The 21,372-nt window shown below is 38.1% G+C and overlaps 1 protein-coding gene across 2 annotated transcripts in view; it reads right to left on the reverse strand.

Annotated features, from left to right (window-relative positions):
• The window catches only part of SBF2 (SET binding factor 2), a 527,862-nt gene that overhangs the window by 227,103 nt on the left and 279,387 nt on the right, over positions 1-21,372 (reverse strand). For both annotated transcript variants that reach the window (XR_004053641.1, XM_010384825.2), the window contains exons 7-12: positions 12,140-12,272; positions 10,471-10,579; positions 7,841-7,954; positions 3,942-4,019; positions 2,983-3,096; positions 2,391-2,519 (exon numbers count right to left, since the gene is read on the reverse strand). Coding sequence is in view for 1 of the 2 variants with exons in the window: in XM_010384825.2 (XP_010383127.1) it covers positions 2,391-2,519; positions 2,983-3,096; positions 3,942-4,019; positions 7,841-7,954; positions 10,471-10,579; positions 12,140-12,272 (677 nt within the window). In the remaining variant the exon portion in view is untranslated. The remainder of the gene's footprint in view (positions 1-2,390; positions 2,520-2,982; positions 3,097-3,941; positions 4,020-7,840; positions 7,955-10,470; positions 10,580-12,139; positions 12,273-21,372) is intronic.

Raw genomic sequence — 21,372 nt, forward strand, 5'->3', positions numbered from 1 at the left:
TATTCTAGGCTAGGATTCAGAAAGATGATCAAGGACAAACATTCTTTTCATTCTAAGACATCTATCTGATGGGAGTGTGAGAACAAGGCCATGCACAATGCAAGCTGCCTCTCAAAGCCCCCATAATACCCCATTGTGGTAGGCTGCCCTAGGCTAAGTGAAAACAAGGATCCCTTTCCCAGGAGCAAATGCTATTTTTCTACCAAAGCATTCCCATGCCAATGGCCAAAGAGGGTAGAATGAGAAATTAGTTAGTTCTGATGGCTCATTTTTCTTAGGCTCTTGACTGATATATACATATGATTCACTGGCAGTCAAGTAACAAAAGTAAGACACCCAGAGTCACCACTGTGGGCCAAACAGAGAACTGGATGAACACTAATGGGTGACGCAGTAGGAACCTTGGCTTATCATTGTTTCCAATCTAGAGTATATTTGTATAAACAATAAATACATAAAAAATAAGTTAGCACATAAAGTTAGAGACATAAAATGAAGCCTAACGCAGTTGAGTGGCTCTCAGAGTCAACGACTTTGGGAGAGTTTGGGAGAGGTGGTGAGATAAGAGGGAAAAGACCTACAAAATAGAGGCTGTGGCAAGCAAGTTTTCTGTAAGTAACCAATCTTGCTTTTCAGTTGTGATGAAGCTGTCAGAGGAAGATAAATTTGAATAGAAAAGAGAGAGTATATAAACCAATGTTACTATTCATAAAGCTTCAAAGACTAACAAAATGTAGGTGCTAGAAAAGACCTTGGAGACCGTCTATTTTAAACCCATAAAATATTATGTTATGAATTACTTAGTACAGAATCTAAAGGCTGATATGTTAGTAGAATCAATAACCAATCATGTTATATGGTAGTATTAGAGAATCAATGACCAATAATTGATTACAAAAAATTGTCCACCTCAGGATGTTTCCTAAATCTTTGTATGCTTTGTGTTATTAATTAAAGTATCTGATGCAGTAAACATATTCTACACAGAACTAAAACATGTGTCTCTTCTTTAAAAATTCTTACCTATGAATACTTCACTATCTTTTATTTTTTTTATTTTTATTTTTTGAGACGGAGTCTCGCTCTATCGCCCAGGCTGGAGTGCGGTGGGCGGATCTCAGCTCACTACAAGCTCCGCCTCCCGGGTTGACGCTATTCTCCTGTCTCAGCCTCCCGAGTAGCTGGAACTACAGGCGCCCGCCTCGTCGCCCGGCTGGTTTTTTGTATTTTTTAGTAGAGACGGGGTTTCACCGTATTAGCCAGGATGGTCTCGATCTCCTGACCTTGTGATCTGCCCGTCTCAGCCTCCCAAAGTGCTGGGATTACAGGCTTGAGCCACCGCGCCCGGCCACTTCACTATCTTTAAAAAAAATAAAAGATCCTTCTCCTCTGAACCAAAGATATTTAAGACCTTCATTCCTACCTTCCCTATATAAAAGAAAATTACCAGAGGCAAAACACGACCACTATCACGATTCTCCAATATCTTGGGATCTAGGAATGTGGTTCTTTTATAGATATCAAGAAACTTTTTTAGATTTTTGGTTCTAATATGGTACTCTTTCAAAAATTGAAATGAGAATAATATTCTTGTTCTATCCACCAGAGTGGGCTGCTGTGAATATAGAGTTAAATGATAAATGGAAAGGTGATTTTAAAAAAGAGCACAATAAATGCAAATAGCATTCTTGAGTCACATCTGCCCTGCTTCTCCCTTTATATGGCTAATTACTTGAAGATAGAGACAGAAATCTGTTTTCCATATATTTAATGTCTCCTAAGACAGGTAGAGAAGGGTTGAAAATTGATTAGTGAGAATGCCACAAACTTAAACTATGGCTCTATGATTCTGATAGACTACATGTAACTCCAGTTTGAAGTAATTTCAGCTATCTTAGCTTCAAAGTAGACCTTTCTCCCTATAACACTGACAAAAGAATTACTGTATTAGGGCCTTTAAAAATAAGAGTTCTATTTATACAATCACTGTTACCTTTTCAAAAAGATTTTAATCAACTATTTTTTAAAATGTAATAGTTTAAAATATGAATAGTTTTTGGAGTATGAGTGGTTTTCAGTTACATGGATGAATTATATAGTGGTGAATTCTGAGACTTTGGTGCACCCATCACCTGAGTAGTGTACATTGTTCAATTATTTAAAATTCAGTTGTTCAAAAATTATATGTACTTTCAAGGCATCTTATAATTTTTTTGGTAATTTTTATAATCCACATTAAAATATCAAGATTTGATAAGCATAATAAATAACATTGGGATTAATACCTAATTTATATATGACTATATAAATATGAAAAATGTAACTTTTTACTTTTAACTACTAGTCTAATTATGTCTATAAATAATGCCTTCATTTAATAAGAACTATACCTCATCAAAGAGATCACAAGATCTATAAGGAGGACCTCTTTCTGAAACAAAACCTGCAAATGCCATTCCATTGAGTACTTTAGTGAGGAAATCATTCTCGACCAAACCACGCTGCCCCAAGAATGCTGTCTGTGAAAAAAGAAAACGTGAAATAATAATTTATCACTTGGTAATGGACAAATGGTCAAAACAAAAATACAGTAAAAAGAGCAAGGCCTATATAAATCCCTTCATGTATAAATATGTGTTGTCATAAAATATATTTCTCTCAAAGAGAGTTATTCTGAAATACTACATATATTGAAAAGAATAAAAATGAATCTGTCTCCATGTTAGCAGAAGAAATCAGAAATTAACATTCAATTTTAAAAGAAAAATGGATTTAAAGTTAACATATTCTAAGACATTATGTGAGTTCCATATTATTATTATGGAACTTCTTAAGAACTGATATCTAACCACACAGAGATTTTAAATAATCACATTTGATAAATCAAGGTCAAAATAAATGGCTAGGAAAAAAAAATCAAGTAGTTTTATTAAATTAGAATATATTTCTTGGACAGATACAATACAGCACTCTATATCTTACTTTGTGGAAATGTATTACTGGCTCTGCATGAATTCTTATAAGTTGCAGGCAGGATCTATATCCTTGGAAGAGTTGTGCAAATAATCTAAGGAAAACTGCTCGCACCTCTTTATCCTAAAAATATAAGAAAGGTTAGGTAATTTAACTTCTTAAAAACAAACGAAATATCGAGTCAAAAAGGTGACCTTTTCATATATCCCAAGGACCTTTGGCATATATCCCAAGTCCTTTTATTTTTATATGCACCAAAACAATTACAGTCACAACCAAATATAAGACAAATATAAGAAGAAAAAACTCTTAAGATTGTATTTAATCCAGCTTTTACTGGAATCACAGTTTAGAACTGTAAGGAAACTGACAGATTCTGTTAGTCAATGCCTTACTTAATTGATCAGGAAATGAAAGTCAAGAATGCTTAAGTATATGTGTTCAGCTCCCTGAGGTTCCTTATTGGTTACAAAGCCCACTGCTAAGAAATGCATTGAGCAAAATAAAAAAGGGGCCTCTGTTATATATATAACCTTCTATGGCTTCTAATTGGTACTATATCCATCCACACACTCTTCAAACTTGATTCTCTCCTATAACCAACATTCTTTATATCCATTTTTGTAAGCATCTCTTTTGTTTTTAACCCTTGCCTGGCTGTTTCAATTTGATGCTTGGCACAGTTTTCCAGGCTATAATCTAGGCTCTGATTTTCTGTCCTACACTTAACTCATGCCTCCTCAGGGCAACAGTCTTAGCCCTAGTGGCCTGTTGCCCATTGTGCTTCCCTGTGCCTCCTCCTTGAAAAGGACATAGACAGTCAGCGGCAAGTCTCTTAATTTCTAGTTTTGGGTACTTTTTACTCTGCTGTCCATCTAACTCTAACTTTACTTAGCTTCTTTAAAAACCCTACAAATAAAAGTACAGCTCTCTTCAACAGCATTAAATTTAAATATTAAACTTCTTACCAGCATTTTTGAGTGGGATAAAGCTGTCCGTGGAGGAGGAAAAGCATGATCTGCTACTTCCAAATCTGGGTGTAAAATCTAAAGCAAAAAAAGTTTTGTTATGTAAAATATCCTAATATCAATGAAATCTATTATTGGGACATTAAGATGAAAATGTCAGCATATGAATTATAATATATTCCCTCCATTAATATAATTCAACTAGCTGGGGGTAGTTCTATATGTACCACTGTAGAAAGATCTCCAAGACAAAATATTCAGTTGAAACATGTTCTAGAAAAATACACACAGTATGGTCTAATTTATTTGAAAATAAAACAAAATAAACCCTAAATCTACATAGGTACACACACATACACACACACACACACACACACACACATATATATGAGAGAATGAAAAGTTCTGAAAAAAATACACTAAACTATAAAATAGTAGTCATCTCTGGTAAGGGAATAATCTATATAGCTGAATTTTTTAAAAACAGCTGCTTGTTTTTATGTTCTAAGTGTAATTAAAAATTACTGAGGAGATGCCAGGTGCAGTGGCTCATGCCTGTAATCCCAGCACTTTGGGAGGGCAAGGTGGGTGGATCACTTGAGGTTAGGAATTCGGGACCAGCCTGGCCAACATAGTGAAACCCTGTCTCTAGTGAAAATACAAAAATTAGCTCGGCATGGTAGCACATGCCTGTAGTCCCAGCTACTTGAGAGGCTGAGGCAGAATAGCTTGAACCTGGGAGACGGAGGTTGCAGTGAGCTGAGATCGCACCACTGCACTCCAGCCTGGGAGACAGAACAAGACTCTGTCTCAAAAAAAAAAAAAAAAAAAAAAAAAATTACTGAGGAGAAAGAAAATAAGATTTTGAACTTTGCAGTCTAAACAGGTAAAAGCATAAAACCATGTCACAAAAGTGCTAAAATTATATAAGTGCAATATATGAAATGTAAAGCATAACTAATTCAACTGAGGGAAAACTAAACAAAAAATAAAGTAACATATGAGTTAGGCTTTGAAGGAAAGCAGGTTGGGGAGCAGCTGGGAAAGAAGGGCCTGTGTAGGACTTACACAGAGAAGATGAAATTGTATCAGTATGTAGCAAATTTTCTCCTTGCAGGATCATTTTCAAATACTAAGATTTTTGATGGTATGCTGAGAACAGACCAAAAGACTCAAAACAACACTTAAAGACAACACTAAAATATTGGCAGTTCAAGTCATTGAATCACAGGCACAGTACAAAATATCTTGGTGTCTATAAAATAATCCATTGTTATTACACAGTTTAAGTATAGTGTTGCCATTTGATTATAATTATTTACTAATGAAACAAAGCTTATATGCTTGTGTGTTGATGTTCCCAATCACCCATGAAATCTAGTTTCTTTTTGGTCCTAGTTTGACAATACATTATGCTCCTATTTCTTTTTTTCTTTTCTTTTCTTCTTCTTCTTTTTTTTTTTTTTTTTTTGAGACGGAGTTTCGCTCTTGTTGCCCAGGCTGGAGTGCAATGCCGTGATCTCGGCTCACGGCGACCTCTGCCTCCTGAGTTCAAGCGAGCCTCCTGTCTCAGCCTCCCGAGTAGCTGGGATTACAAGTGTACACCACCACACCTGGCTAATTTTTTGTCTTTTTTTTTTTTTTTTTTTTTTTAGTAGAGATGGGATTTCGCCATGTTGGTCAGGTTGGTCTCAAACTCCTGACCTCAGATGATCCACCCACCTCAGCCTTCCAAAATGTTGGGATTACAGGTGTGAGCCACCGCACCCGTCCCTATGCTCCTATTTCTTTTTTTTTTTTTTTTTGAGACGGAGTCTCGCTCTAGCCCGGGCTGGAGTGCAGTGGCTGGATCTCGGCTCACTGCAAGCTCCGCCTCCCGGGTTTACGCCATTCTCCTGCCTCAGCCTCCGGAGCAGCTGGGACTACAGGCGCCCGCCACCTCGCCCGGCTAGTTTTTTGTATTTTTTAGTAGAGACAGGGTTTCACCGTGTTAGCCAGGATGGTCTCGATCTCCTGACCTCGTGATCCGCCCATCTTGGCCTCCCAAAGTGCTGGGATTACAGGCTTGAGCCACCGCGCCCGGCCTCCTATTTCTTATTCACGAACAGTAAGTAGTACCTAATCCACCATTGTGCTTAGTAACTATAACAATATGTATACTCAGTTTTACCAAAAAGGAATTTTACACATTGATCAAATTTGGTGGCACAGGTGTTGCAGGTTTAGGTATACAAGTATGCAGCAGAACCCTTACCAGGAGCCATTGGCTTAAGAAATACAATCTTACTCTTTGTTAATTTTGGTACTTAACCCCTAAATAACTATTCATATCACTAGTAAGTAACCACACATAAGATTTAATCCCTATAGGAATTCTAGAAACATTAAACTTTCTTCATTCATTCAAATACTACCTTCTCAGCTTTTGCTATATATACATATACCACCTATGCAATTATATAGTTAAGATTTTTCTTTAAATTGTCTTTAAATCAACTCTTTTTTTTCTTTTTTCTTTTTTTGGTGAGACGGAGATTTACTCTTGTTGCCCAGGCTGGAGAGCAATGGCGCGATCTCAGCTCACTGCATCCTCCACCTCCCAGGTTCAAGCGATTCTCCTGCCTCAGCCTCCTGAGTAGCTGGGATTACAGGCATGTGTCACCACGCCTGGCTAATTTTGTATTTTTAGTGGAGACGGGGTTTCATAGTGTTGCCCAGGCTGATCCTGAACTCCTGACCTCAGGTAATCTGCCCGCCTCAGCCTCCCAAAGTGCTGGCATTACAGGCATGAGCCACTGTGCCCGGCCTTGTTTTGGTTTTTGAGATGGAGTCTAGCTCTGTTACCCAGGCTGGAGTGCAGTGGTGCAATCTTGGCTCACTGCAACCTCTGCTTCCCAGGTTCACGCTATTCTCCTGAGTCAGCCTCCTGAGTAGCTGGGATTACAGGCATGTGCCACCATGCCCAGCTAATTTTTGTATTTTTAGTAGATTCTCTAACTGTTCCCATTTCACAGATACCACTATGACAACAAAAAAGACTAACACACATTTGAAAGTTTTCTGAGAATAAAATCCCTCCTGGTTATCCTAGGCTTCTAAGTTTCTATTTAAGAGGGAAAAAATGTTTTAAATAGCCCAGAATAAAATATTCTTAAAGTAGAATATGAAGGCCTTAGTTCTAGTAATGTGTTGAAAAGGAATGCAGAATTTCTACACTTCAATTTTCTGATGATAAACACCTAAAATGCTATCAGTAAAACAAAATACCATGTTTTCAAAATTCAGCTAAGGTAAAATAACTGCAAAAAAAATTCAATCTGTTTCAATGAGAAAAACTGAAGCCACAAGATGTTTTAAAGCTTTACTTGGCTTGAATGTAGTGTATACTTCTCCTTCTTTGGTATTACTATTCATATGGCATTTAGAGTGGAATGTTGGACATTTTATGTATCAATAAGACACATCTTTCTGTAATAACCTGAAAGTATTGCCAAGACAATATTACAGTGTTTTGTAGGTACCAAAGAGGAATGAGATGCCAATAGGGAGGCTAGAGAAGAGAAGCCAACACCTAATGGGGGATCTTAGGGGAATCAGGGATTTCAAGGCAGAGCCTTGTTTTCACAGGTGAATTTCCAATACCTAGGACAGTACTAGGTCCTGTACGCTGAATGAAGGAAGCAATGTAGAACAAATATTCAGTTAGGATCCAAAATATATGCTTTAGATAACTACCTAGTAATCGAATAATTCTAAATACTCTAAGAGAATATGTTCATGTTTCCAACATATAGCTCTCTTTAAAGTAACAAACCGTATTGACAAACATTTTCAATTTCAGCTATCTTAGCTTCAGATTTAAATAAAGAGAAAGTTACTATTACAAAAACATGTCATACCAAAGAAAGAGCTGATTGCGTCTGATGTAGAAGTGGTTCTGGGAGAGAAGAGAGGTGAATACATTCAGGAATTTTAATAGTGCCTCCATCCAAATCTGCTATGATTACATCTAACTGAAAGAGATAAAAAAAATTAACCTATAATTACGGAAATACATTTGTTGTTAAGCAAATTATTTTTCCCTTGACTAATTCAAAATGAGAAGAATCGTGTGGAAGAGACACTTGTTTGTCCATAGTAGTACAATTCTGGGCTAACAAGTTCCCAGCAACACTGTGTTTCCCAGCTTCCTTTGAAATTAGATGTGGCATGTGGCTAAGATTCTGCCAATAAAACATGAGAAGTGACATATCCCTGTCCTTCAAGACAGGGGATATGTAAAGCTCTCCTATGCTTTCCTTTTCCCTTAGACTAAAATTATTAACTGACAGCAAACCAGCCTTCAAGCATACACATGATGACAATGCCTGGGAGGATTCTGTTGGAGAAACAACAAGGATGGAAGCCTGGATCTTGAATGACTTCATAGAGCAGATTGGTCTGGCATAATGGAACATCTCTATGGACTGCTGCATGAGTGTTCAATGACACTATTTTGTTTGAGCCACTGCATTTTGTTCTGATTTTACTATATATGCGGCTGCAGCAAGCACAGAGGACTGCATTTTAGACACTTTATTCAAGTAGTTCAGTAATATTCTAAACAAATTAGTATTTATTACAAGAATTAACAAAGCAATTAGTATACATCAAAAGGGTGCTGTTTAGCCACTTAGAAAAATCTGATTTTTAGCATTTTACAAAAGTCTATTTAAAAATAACTTACATAAAAATGTAAGAGAAAACAGCCAAGATGAGTGAAGCTGTTATATTGACAATATTATAATTCTTTCTAATTTATTCATTACAATTTTAAGAAATTTGCATTTGGCAACACTTGGTTTGTCCTACCTCCAGCGACTGTTTTTATTTATTTATTTGGCAACATTTGGTTTGTCCTATCTCCAGTGACTGTATGTATGTACATATGTATATATGTATGTATGTATGTATTTTTGAGACGGAGTCTTACTCTCGCCCAGGCTGGAGTGTAGTGGTGCAATCTTGACTTACTGCAACCTCCACCTCTCAGGTTCAAGCGATTCTCCTGCCTTAGCCTCCTGAGTAGCTGGGATTACAGGCATGCGTCACCAAGCCCAGCTAATTTTTTGTAGTTTTAGTAGAGGCGGGGTTTCTCTATGTTGGCCAGGGTGGTCTCAGACTCCTGACCTCAGGTGATCTGCCTGCCTTGGCCTCCCAAAGTGTTGGGATTTCAGGTGTGGGCCACTGTGCCTGGCCTCCAGTGACTGTTTATATTTAGAAGAAATAAAATTACCTACAAACCAGGTGGGTATGCTTCTAATTAGTATTAATTAGGTTTTATTGAATGTTTATTGATTTATACATATTTTTATATGGTGATACCAAAATTAAATAGGAACTAAGTGTCAACATATAAAGTTAGAAAGAATGATGACTATACGAATGAAAGTCCTGTTTATAATGTTGAATAATATTTTGTTACTTTAAATGACACCTCTGATTTGGTTACAACTGTAATTACTTAGTTGCTGGCATTTAAAACTAACACAGAAGTAGAATTACAAAATCTTAGGGATCTGTGGAACACAGACGTTATGCAGCCTAATTTTACAGTAAAGAATTTCTCTCAGATTCCCTGAAAAGTGTCACATAATCTTTTCCTTACACTCTACTTACAGTGCTTGAGAGTACACTCCTCATCTCACATAAGGAAATCCATTCTATAACTGCCCAGTTCTAATTGTTGGAAACACTTTTAATGGGCAGAAATCCGTTTCTATAGCCACTTCATCCACTGATTCTATTTCAGCCTTTTGGAGTTACAAAAAATGAATCTCAACCCTTCTTCTATGACAGTAACTTAAATACTTATCTTTACCTGTGAAATAGTATCAGCTTATTACCTGAGAAAATTTCCTTAGGCCCTTACAGAATATAGTTTCTAAATACTTGATAATCCTGGATGTCCTTTTCTGATATGCTTTATTTTGTTACAGTCCCTCATGAAGTGTGATACACAGAGCTAAATGAATTATTCCAGAACTGGCTTGAATGTAGAGTATACTTTTCCTTCTTTGGTATTTCTATTCATATGGCATTAAGAATAAAAAATTTGGTGGAAGCTCATATTAAACTTGTGTTCCACTAAAACTCTTCACTCTTTTGCATATGCTTTCTGCTTTGATTGGTATCAAGACAGGTCTCACTTCAAAATATAAATCAATTATGCACTAATATCAGAAGTATAAATAGAATATTAGTAGATTAATTTATCTTTTGTCATATGTAAGATGAATAATAAAGATAAACAATGCACCAAAAGAGGGATATTTAAAAATATTAATAAATTCCTTTATAAAACCTCCTATACTTGTATATGGCAAAATTAATATACAGACTTTTCAATGATATTTTTCTTCTATCCAATCTTTTCTATTGGAAGTGCTACAGATCTGAAAATAGTGATTAGTTGAAATGTTATAGGACCCAAAGTAATATGATAAACTTCTGGACTCAATAACTGGAAACTTTAAAGATGAATACTTACAAGTTCATGGATATCAGTTTTAAAGATAGAATGTACTCCAATAATGAAAGGTGTTGGGGAACTCAGAACTTCCAGTAGCTGAGCCGGGAGAATAGGGATATAAGGATAACTGGAAAGAATAAAAATATGTGTCAAATATATTTTTCTTTAACATAAACATATTTTCTTTCATCTTTATGCTGTATAAGTTGCATATTACTTAGGTTTAGAAATTATCAATGTTTTCATGCTTTTTAATACTAAAATTTTGGAAAAAATGATTTAAAAATCTTCATGTGAAAAATACAATAAGATATAAGACATAAAGTGAATGGAATCCAAGCCTGCTTCCTTAACCTTTGTTTCTTCTAGGCAAGCAGTCTCTTTAGGTCTTCTAATATTGTTTGAAAGCATTTTTCCTTACATAGAAACCCGACATTAGACAGTAACACTGACTCTCTGATAGGGCCTCCCCTCTCAATATGAGGCAATGATTTGTCTATATAAAATAAGCATTCAAATTCCACTGTCTATACTCGATTTTTGCATTCAGTAAGAATGGCAAAAAAAAAAAAAAAAAAAAAAAAAAAAAAAAAAAAAACCAGGGCCAATAATTCTCTATCTTATCTAAAAAGTTAAGAAAAGCACCTAAATTAAAAAAAAACTTTTAGGCCGGGCGCAGTGGCTCAAGCCTGTAATCCCAGCACTTTGGGAGGCTGAGACGGGCGGATCACGAGGTCAGGAGATCGAGACCATCCTGGCTAACACGGTGAAACCCCGTCTCTACTAAAAAATACAAAAAACCAGCCGGGCGACGAGGCGGGCGCCTGTAGTCCCAGCTACTCGGGAGGCTGAGACAGGAGAATGGCGTCAACCCGGGAGGCGGAGCTTGCAGTGAGCTGAGAGCCGGCCACTGCACTCCAGCCTGGGCAGCAGAGCAAGACTCCGTCTCAAAAAAAAAAAAAAAAAAAAAAAAACTTTTAAAGAAATTCTGGAGTCTAAAATTTTATCTAGTTTATATGAACTAATTTCCTAGATGTTAGATTATCAGTTGATTAAACAGCATATTAGAGATATGCTATTCTAGTTATAGCACTATTAGGTATCACTGTTTTGTTTTGTTTTTAGTTTTTATTAGGAAAATTTTTTTAACATATCCCATGAAAAAACAGAGGAAAAAATTATAACGAAACCCTGCAGTAATTGTCAACTTTGCAAATTACCAATGCATGGCTACATATATATTTCTACCCACTTTTTTTCTCTTCTCTACTGTATTATTTTCGAGCAAATCCCAGATGTCACATTGTTTACCCATAAATACTTCAGTGGGTATCTAAGAAAGATAAGAGCTTTTTATTAATAGAATCTCTACCATTATAACTTCTAAAAATTAATAATTCTTTAATATCAAATAGCACTGACTAGACATTTATGCCAAATGTGTTAAAAGACAATTAAAAGTTGCTGACAATACTATTCAAATTAAATATTTTTACACTAATCAACATTCAGTAATGGACAACAAAATTCTAGACTAGATTTTATCAGAACTATGACTCATGTAACAGCATAACTTTGTGAAATACCCCTATGTGGTTCAAAACCATTGTGCCATAACATTATGACTTATCGACAATAAGTGATATGTAGTTTAGGAATAAATAAAATTAACAAATGAAAACCTCACCTATATTTAAGAGGAAACATTAAAGATTCCAGGGCTCTACAAGCATCGCTAAGTCTCTGGAAACTTGCAGAATGGAAGAGAACCTTATTTTCTGTGAGGACTGCACAAAAGAGGCTGAGGACATTTTGAATTCCTGAAAACATAAGAGCAAGGACTTACCAAATGCATTTAATTTTATATGTGTTGTCAACAATCATAGACAGTATACACAGAAAGAAAAAGCCAGTAATTTTGGACTCTGAAGGAAAATACTTGGTTAAACTGTAAATTCCATGTAATCTATGAGTATTTGTTTTCCCAAATTTTCAGTTTTGCCTTTATTCTTCAAATCAGGTAATACTCATTGAACATATAAGTTGTTTGGAAATACACTATTACCTTCTTTTCAATTTCATCTCTAAGGCCTGTATTTAGGTTCCTGTTTTAGAATGCTAGCATTGTTCTAAAAACTAACCCCTGCAGAATCTATTTGTCTGACGTTACTAATACCACACCAGCTTTGTTGTTGTTGCAATTTGCCTACTATATCTTTTCCCATCTTTTAATTTCAGCCTTTCTCTACTTCTTGTAAACAGCATACACAAATGCTCTGCAATTTAATGATGGGGTTATGTCCTAATAAACCCATTGTAAAGTTGAAAAATCTTAAATTGAACATAAATCAGAGACTGTCTGTAACTGAAATATTTTAGTCTGACAACCTTTGTCTTTTAACTAGTTCACTTAATCCATCTATACTTACTGTAATTATTGAGATATACACTAATATATAGAGATATATGTGGTATCTTATTTTATGCTTTTTATTCTATCTTCTCTTTTATCTTTCTTTTCGATTTCTCCTGTCTCTTCTTTCATCCCCTCTGTTAGTATGGTATTTATAAACTCTTTTTCTATTTTTTTAGTGGCAACTCCAGAAAATACAGCATACATCCTTATGACATTGAAGTTAAATAAATACATAATTTCTTATTTTCTCCTGTTTATTACTGAACCAAATTATCTTTCTTTATATCACTTCAACTTTAATCATACAGATCCAGTAAAGCAAGAGTCCCCATTTGTTTTCTCAAGGTAAAATACTATATTTTCCCTTTATCATAGCTTATTCCTTCATGTGACATGCAAATTTCCTTAGTCTATTATTAATTGCTATTCCCTCTTATCATTTCCAACTTATCCCATGTGATACATCAGAATCTTTAGTTCAGATTTTAATCTTCGTTCATTTTGATTAATGTAATAGTTTCATAAGTGATTTTCCTAATCCAGTCCTTATTCCCTTCAAATCTACCCTCCAGATAGTTTCTAGAATAAAGGGAAAAAAACTAAATAATGATTAAAGAAATCTAAATACATTTTCAAGTGGTTTTAAAGATTCATATTAAATCCACAAGAATAAATGCTACAAATTTTACAAAAAATATTCTTGTGGATTTCACATGAATTTTAAAAACCCACTAAGGTTTTGGTACACTTGAACAACAGTGGAAATGAATGAGCTAGCATTATATGTATCATCATGACTAACTCTCCCAAGTATAATACTAAGTGAGGGTAGTAAGGCGCATAATGATTATATAGTTGTGAAAATAAAATAAATCTCAGGATCCCCAAACCACCAAGCCAAAGGGAAGTCAAGCTAGAAACTGCACCAGGAAAATCTACCTCCTATTTTATTCCTAAATAAGATAGCTACAAAGATTAAAAAAAAAAAAAAAAAAAGGCTGGACGCAGTGGCTCACACCTGTAATCCCAGCACTTTTGGAGGCCGAGGCAGGTGGATCACTTGAGGTAAGGAGTTCAAGACCTGCCTGGCCAACATGGTGAAACCTTGTCTCTACTAAAAATATAAAAATCAGTGTGGTAGCAGAAGCCTGTAACCTCAGCTACTCGGGAGGCTGGGGCAGGAGAATCACTTGAAAGCCGGGAGGCGGAGATTGCAGTGAGCCGAGGTTGCGCCATTGCACTCCAGCCTGGGCAACAGAGCAAGACTCCGTCTGAAAAAAAAAAAAAAAGCTACATACGTCCCATACCTCCCTCACAATTTGCCCACAAGGAAATTCCTTGTAGACAAAGGACAGACAAAACTCAAAGTCATCCCTGTACTCCTATGAGACAAATGCGTATCTGATTGCTTCCTCTGCCCTATTATTTCACTAAGCCAGACTAAGGCTTAAGTGACTATTCCTCTATCTGCCACTAACATGTAAATTGTGTATTCAGTAAAAGGCTAATCAGAGACTCAAAAGAATGCAACCTTTTGTCTCTTATATACCTATGACCTGGAAGCCCCCTCCCCTGCTTTGAGTTGTCCCGCCTTTCCAGACTGAACCAATGTACATCTTACGCATATTGATTGATGTCTCATTTTACAGCAGGTAGCTAGCCAGACATGAGCAGGGAAGGAGAGGACCCCCTCACTCCCATGCCTCCACCAAGAACGTCAGGCAACCATCAGGTGATGGTCAGGTGATTATTAAACTGTCTCTCCAAAATAATAATTGGTCATAGCTGATGCCAGGGAAAGGCAGTCTTCCAATAGACAGAAACATCTGAAACTGGTGATCAGCAGCTTTCTGATAAAATCTCAGGAGTTGGTGAGTGGGCTCATGCCTGTGCACTAAGAGGCAAAATGGCAGAGTTTAACTGGTATATGACCCTCTAGGAACATCTGGACTGGTAAAGGAAGAATGCCTCTAGTGAGCATGCGTACAACTCCAGTAAACACATGGCACATGTGACCCCTACCAAATGCTGACAGACCTTTGTGCATGTGGAGTGCCCACCCCAAGGGAAGAATCCAAGGAGGAGAGATGCAAGACCCTGAACACATGACAATATATAAAATCCGGAGTCAAAGCTCTAACAGTGCACTTAATCTCTCAAGTCGTCTGCTTGGCCCTCTTCCAAGTGTACTTTACTTCCCTTCATTCCTGCTCTAATGCTTTTAAATAAACTTTCACTCCTGCTCTAAAACTTGCCTTGGTCTCTCACTCTGCCTTATGCTCCTTGGTTGAATTCTTTCTTCTGAGGAAGCAAGAATTGAGGTTGCTGCAGACCTGTATGGATTTGCTGCTGGTAACATACTTTGGTGCTGTGGCTTGGATACATTCCCTAATGTTAACATACTTTGGTGTCACGTGACTCCAATATGCTTCCGCAGTGGTAAGACATCTCTATGCCTCACCTTCTTTGGCTGGAGGTGTTTAACCCTTGTACACAGTTTTGTTTGCTCTTTTCATTCTCCTGCTTACTAACCAACCCCCAGAACAATTATTCTCAGCCACAGTGGCTCTGTTCCCCAAGCTCATCTCTCAGCTCCTGCTGATGGGTAGCTCACAGGGGTAGGAAGGACCTTGGAGTCCTTCCCAGGTAAGATCCTTGACCTGAGACACAAAGGCTCTCCTAGACAAGAGGCTCATGAGAGTGGTAAGGCTAAAACCTAAAACTGTGCAATGTCTGGGGTTTCCTCTGCTTTTTCAACTAAAATTGGCTCTTTCCCAAAAACCCACACCACCTATTCTCCTGTTTTCTGTGTATATTCTGAAATGGCCTTGTATACCCTCTGGACCGTCCACCTCGAGGCAAGTTAGCCTCTTTTGCTTTCACTTTGCATGCCATGTAACTGTTATTGGTACACCCTCAGCTCTTGCGGAATTTGCGCAGCAGCAAAAACATGGGCTCCCTTGTGGATATCTTGAGACTTATACTAGTTTTTACCCTACCAGACTAGTTTTTACCCTACCAGCTCAGATGACCTCTAATCCTTCCTCTGTCTGTTGGCACACTGCTAGGACAGACACTAATTGGATCCCCAGTCAGCTCCTTATGACTTACTATATGCTTTTCGTTCCTGTTACGGTCCAGGGCTGAGTTTTCTGGTGGCTTCTGAAGTAGTTTCCTGCCTGCATAGGGCCTCATTCTAGCCCTTTAAGGACCCCATCTACCTGCTTTTTTTGAGTTAGCACAACTTCGGGAGGAGGGGAAATTCTTCCTTTGCCATTTGTGAATTCTTACATCAAGCCCTAAGTCCTCCAGAGGTAACATAACACTTTATGTTAAGAAGACAAATAAACGTTGCCCTCTCAAATCCAAGGGATGCTGTTTTTGGAAGCCTAAGAAAGGTTTCCATGATTATTCCTCTGGCTTCTTCCCACTTCCTCCTGGAGCTTCCATTTCTCTAATCATTTCCATGCCCTTCTCAATATTCATCAAGATCTTCAAGGTTATATTTGAAGGGAGGGAAGTTCAGCCCCCTTGCAGCAGTTAGCTGAAAAACAGGTTTCTTGTCTAGTTAGAGAACAAGGGAAATGGGAATCTGAGAAAAGGGATAATCATTTTGTTGCTAGAATGCTCCAAGTGAGAGTCACTGTAAGGTCATGGAAGCAAGCATATAGGATGGCCCAAGGCCGCCAGCACAAGAGACCCACAGGACAGAGACGGAGGTTGGTCCCAAGTTAACAGATTATCATTAGAACAGAGATGAAGGCAAGGTTAGGGGTACATAATAAGACCAGTTCATTCCGGAACCCCACGGATGAACAGGAGAGGGCTCTCTGTTTACTGTGGTATCTCTTCTGTGAAAAGAGGGTACTGAAGTTAAGGGTACATGGTAAGATCAGCTCATTCCAGAACCCTAAGGACAAATCGGGGGCATCCTATTCAGGATAATAGGAAGAGAAGATGCTTTTTTTCTTTTTTTCTCATCTATTCTCTCTTCACAGATGGGTAATTCCATCTTCATACCACGGGACACAACCCTCAGATGTATTCTCAAGAACTGGAAAAAGTTTGACTCCAAAACCCTATAAAGGAAAAGGCTAATGTTTATCTGTAACACAGCCTGAGTTGAATACAACTGTACTCCAAGACCAGGAATCTTGGACAGAAAACCAAAATATTAACATAATCTATCAACTAGATTTACTTTGCCACCAGCAGGGAATATGGATAGAAATCCCCTATGTACAGGCCTTCATAGCCCTGTGAAACAACCCTGACCTTTGTTGGGCTTGTAAAATGGATCTAGTGATGATAGCTGCCATAGTCAGACAGCCCCCTCTGGTTGGTTCGGGACACTCCTTATTGGGTATACCCTGGTTTCAAGCCCCAGAAGAGCAAAAGATGACAGCTCAAACCCCACTGCCCCTTCTACCTCATTATATTCTAGTCTTCCAGGCCCGGAGCCCCTCCATATCCAGGACTATCATCTGGATACCACCCTCTTAGGTCACGCCCCCTTCAAGAGGCCAGTAGCCCCAGTGTACCCACTAGAGCCCAGACTCCATTCACTATGTAAGGCCTGAGCCAAATTACAGTAGAACTAGGGGAGTTTATGGAGGACCCTGACAAATACATCAAAGGGTTCTATAAACTGGGATTAACATTTGAACTCACTTGGAGGGATTTCTCAGTCATACTAGGGCAAATTCTGTCTAAGGGAGAAAGTGATTCCATTATGGAGGTGGCCCAACAATTTGCAAATCCAATTTATATGACTGACCCTGGTGGCTACCCTGTAGGAGTCATCACAGTTCCCCAGGTTGACTCCAATTGGGATTACAATACCCAGGGAGGTATATGGGGAAGGAACCACGTGTTCCTCTGTCTGGTAGAAGGGATAAAAGCTAGCAGAACAAAGGCTGTGAACTATAATACATTGGCCTTAACAGATCAAGGTCGTCTTGAAAACCCCATCACTTTCCTAGAGAGGCTACAAGAGGCCCTAGTGAAACATACTAACCTAGACCCAGAGACATCAGAAGGGCAACTGGTCCTACAGGACCATTTCCTAACTCAGGCAACCCCAGATATTCAGAGCAAACTCCAAAAGCTACCATTGGACCCCAATACCCCTATGCCCGACATTCTCAAAACAGTTGCCTTGGTCTTTTACAACAAGGACCAGGAGGAAGAAGAAAGGGCTCAGGAAAAGGAGAGGCAAATGGAAAAGTGGCAGCTCCAACTATTGGCTGTCTTAGAAGTCCACCAGCTCCCTCCAATTTGCCTTAGGACTATCTTCCCAAATAATCGCCATTGGTGTAAGAAGCCAGGCCACTGGAAGGCCAACTGCATCAATGGGACAGATGGGAAAAAGCCTTGCATGGCTTGCCCCCCTCCACCACAAACCTGGCAACTGGGAATAGGACTGCCCTGAGGGCTGGAGGGCTCCTGGGAGAGAATCCCTGGCCTTGAGCTGAAGTGGCCTACAATCCAGCTGGCTCCCAGATCAAACATCACTATTGAAGGGACAGAGCCAAGGAATACTTTGGATGTGGCAGGTAGGACTATAAGTTTTCTTTTGGACACTGGAGCAGCCTACTCAATGCTTACGTCTTTTCCTGGGCAATTATCCTCCAAATCCTGCCAGATAATGGGGATAAATGCAGTGCCCATAACCAGGAGGTTTACTCCTCCTTTGTGCTGCCTATCTGGGGGAACTGTCTTTTCTCACTTGTTTTTAGTGATGCTAGAATGTCCCATACCCCTTTTGGGAAGAAATATTTTATTTAGTCTAGGGGCTCAGTTAACTTTTCCTCCAGGGCAGACATCCCTTTTCCAACTGCAATCTTATGCCTCAAGGAAACCACACACAAGAATGAACTGCCCATGGACTGTCTCATGAATCCAGAGGTCTGGATATGTTCCTACTGTCATATATAACATTTAAAAATGTTAAAACTGCAAAACAGTTAAAACTATTGCTTTCTATATATTTTTATTATTAAGTTCTAGGATACATGTGCAGAATGTGCAGGTTTGCCAAATAGGTATACATATGCCATGGTGCTTTGCTGCACCCATCAAACTGTCATCTACATTAGGTATTTCTCATAATGCTATCCCTCCCCTATCCCCTGACAGGCCCAGGTGTGTGATGTTCCCCTCTGTGTCCATGTGCTTTCATTGTTCAACCCCCACTTAAGAGTGAGAACATGCGGTGTTTGGTTATCTGTTCCTGTGTTAGTTTGCTGAGAATGATGGTTTCCAGCTTCATCCATGTCCCTGCAAAGGACATGAACTCAACCTTTTTTATGGCTGTATAGTATTCCATGGTGTATATGTGCCACATTTCTTTATCCAGTCTATCACTGATGGGCATTTGGATTGGTTCCAAGTCTTTGCTGTTGTGAACAGTGCTGCAATAAACATATGTGTGCATGTGTCTTTATAGTAGAATATAGTAGATTTATAATCCTTTGGCTATACACTCAGAAATGGGATTGCTGGGTCAAATGGTATTTCCGGTTCTAGATACTTGAGGAATTGCCACACTGTCTTCCACAAGGGTTGAACTAATTTACACTCCCACCAAGAGTGTAAAAGAATTCCTATTTTTCCACATCCTCTCTAGCATCTGTTGTTTCCTTTTTAATGACTGCCATTATAGCTGGCATGAGATGATATCTCATTGTGGTTTCGATTTACATTTCTCTAGTGACCAGTGATGAAGAGCTTTTATTCATGTTTCTTGGATGCATAAATGTTTTCTTTTAACAAGTGTCTGTTCATATCCTTCACCCACTTTTTGATGAAGTTGTTTCTTTCTTGTAAATTTGTTTGAGTTCTTTGTAAATTCTCAATATTAGCCCTTTGCTAGATGGATAGATTGGAAAAATTTTCTCCCATTCTGTAGGTTGCCTATCACTCTGCTGAGAGTTTCTTTTGCAGTGCAGAAGCTCTTCAGTTTAATTAGATCCCATTTGTCTATTTCAGCTTTTGTTGCCATTGCTTTCGGTGTTTTAGACATGAAGTACTTTGCCTATGCCTATGTCCTGAATGGTATTGCCTAGATTTTCTTCTAGAGTTTTCAATAATTTTAAGAGTTACATTTAAGTCTTTAATGTATCTTGAGTTATAAGGTCATGTGTAATTTTTGTATAAGGTATAAGAAAGGGGTCCAGTTTCAGTTTTCTGCATATGGCTAGCCAGTTTTCCCAACACCATTTATTAAATAGGGAATCCCTTCCCCATTGCTTGTTTCTGTCAGGTTTGTCAAAAATCAGATGGTTGTAGATGTATGGTGTTATTTCTGAGGTCTCTGTTCTGTCCCATTGTTCTATGTATCTGTTTTGCTACCAGTACCATGCTGTTTTGGTTACTGTAGCCTTGTAGTATAGTTTGAAGTCAGGTAGCATGATGCCTCCAGTTTTGTTCTTTTTGCTTAGGATTGCCTTAGCTATACGGGCTCTTTTTTGGTGCCATATGAAATTTAAAGTAGTTTTTTCTAATTTTGTGAAAAAAGTCAATGGTAGCTTGATGGGGATAGCATTGAATCTATAAATTACTTTGGCCAGTATGGCCATTTTCATGATATTGATTCTTCCTATCCATGAACATGGAATGTTTTTCTGTTTGTTTGTGTCCTCTCATGTCCTTGAGCAGTGGTTTGTAGTTCTCCTTGAAGAGGTCCTTTACATCCCTTGTAAGTTGTATTCCTAGGTATTTTATTCTCCTTTTAACAATTGTGAATGGAAGTTCACTCATGATTTGGCTGTTTGTGTATTACTGGTGTATAGGAATGCTTGTGATTTCTTTATGCTTTTTTAAAAACTAAGAGAAGAAACAAAAAAATACACATATAGTCTATTTACCCACAGATTTGCCATTTCTAGTGTTGTTTGTTCATGCGAAATCAAGTTATTAACTGGTCTCTTTTTCCTGCAGTCTTAAGGATTTCCTTTGATTTTTTGTTTTTTTGGAGACATAGTCTCACTCGATCACCCAGGCTGGAGTGTAGTGGTGCGATCTTGGCTCACTGCAACCTCTGCCTCCCAGTTTAAAAGACCCTTCCAGCTTAGCCTCTCAAGTAGCTGGGACCATAGCTGTATGCCATCACATCTGGATAATTTTTGTATTTCTTTGTAAACATGGGGTTTCACCATGTTGGTTGTGAACTCCTGGGATCAAGCGATCCACCCACCTCAGCCTCCCAAAGTGTTAGGATTACAGGTGTGAGCCACCACACCAGGCCTTCCTTTTGTATTTCTTATAGAGCAGGTCTACTAGCAATAAATCTGTTTTTGTTTACTTGAAGATGTCTTCATTTTATCTTTGTTTCTGAAAGATAGTTTTGCCAGAGACAGAATTCTTGTCTCACATTTTTCTTTCAGTGCTTTTTTTTTTTTTTTTTTTTTTTTTTTTTTTTTTTTTTTTTGAGAAGGAGTCTCGCTCTGTCACCCAGGCTGGAGTGCAGTGGCCAGATCTCAGCTCACTGCAAACTCCGCCTC

The sequence above is a fragment of the Rhinopithecus roxellana genome, chromosome 15, assembly GCF_007565055.1.
Source record: "Rhinopithecus roxellana isolate Shanxi Qingling chromosome 15, ASM756505v1, whole genome shotgun sequence".
NCBI classification, from domain to species: Eukaryota; Metazoa; Chordata; class Mammalia; order Primates; family Cercopithecidae; genus Rhinopithecus; species Rhinopithecus roxellana.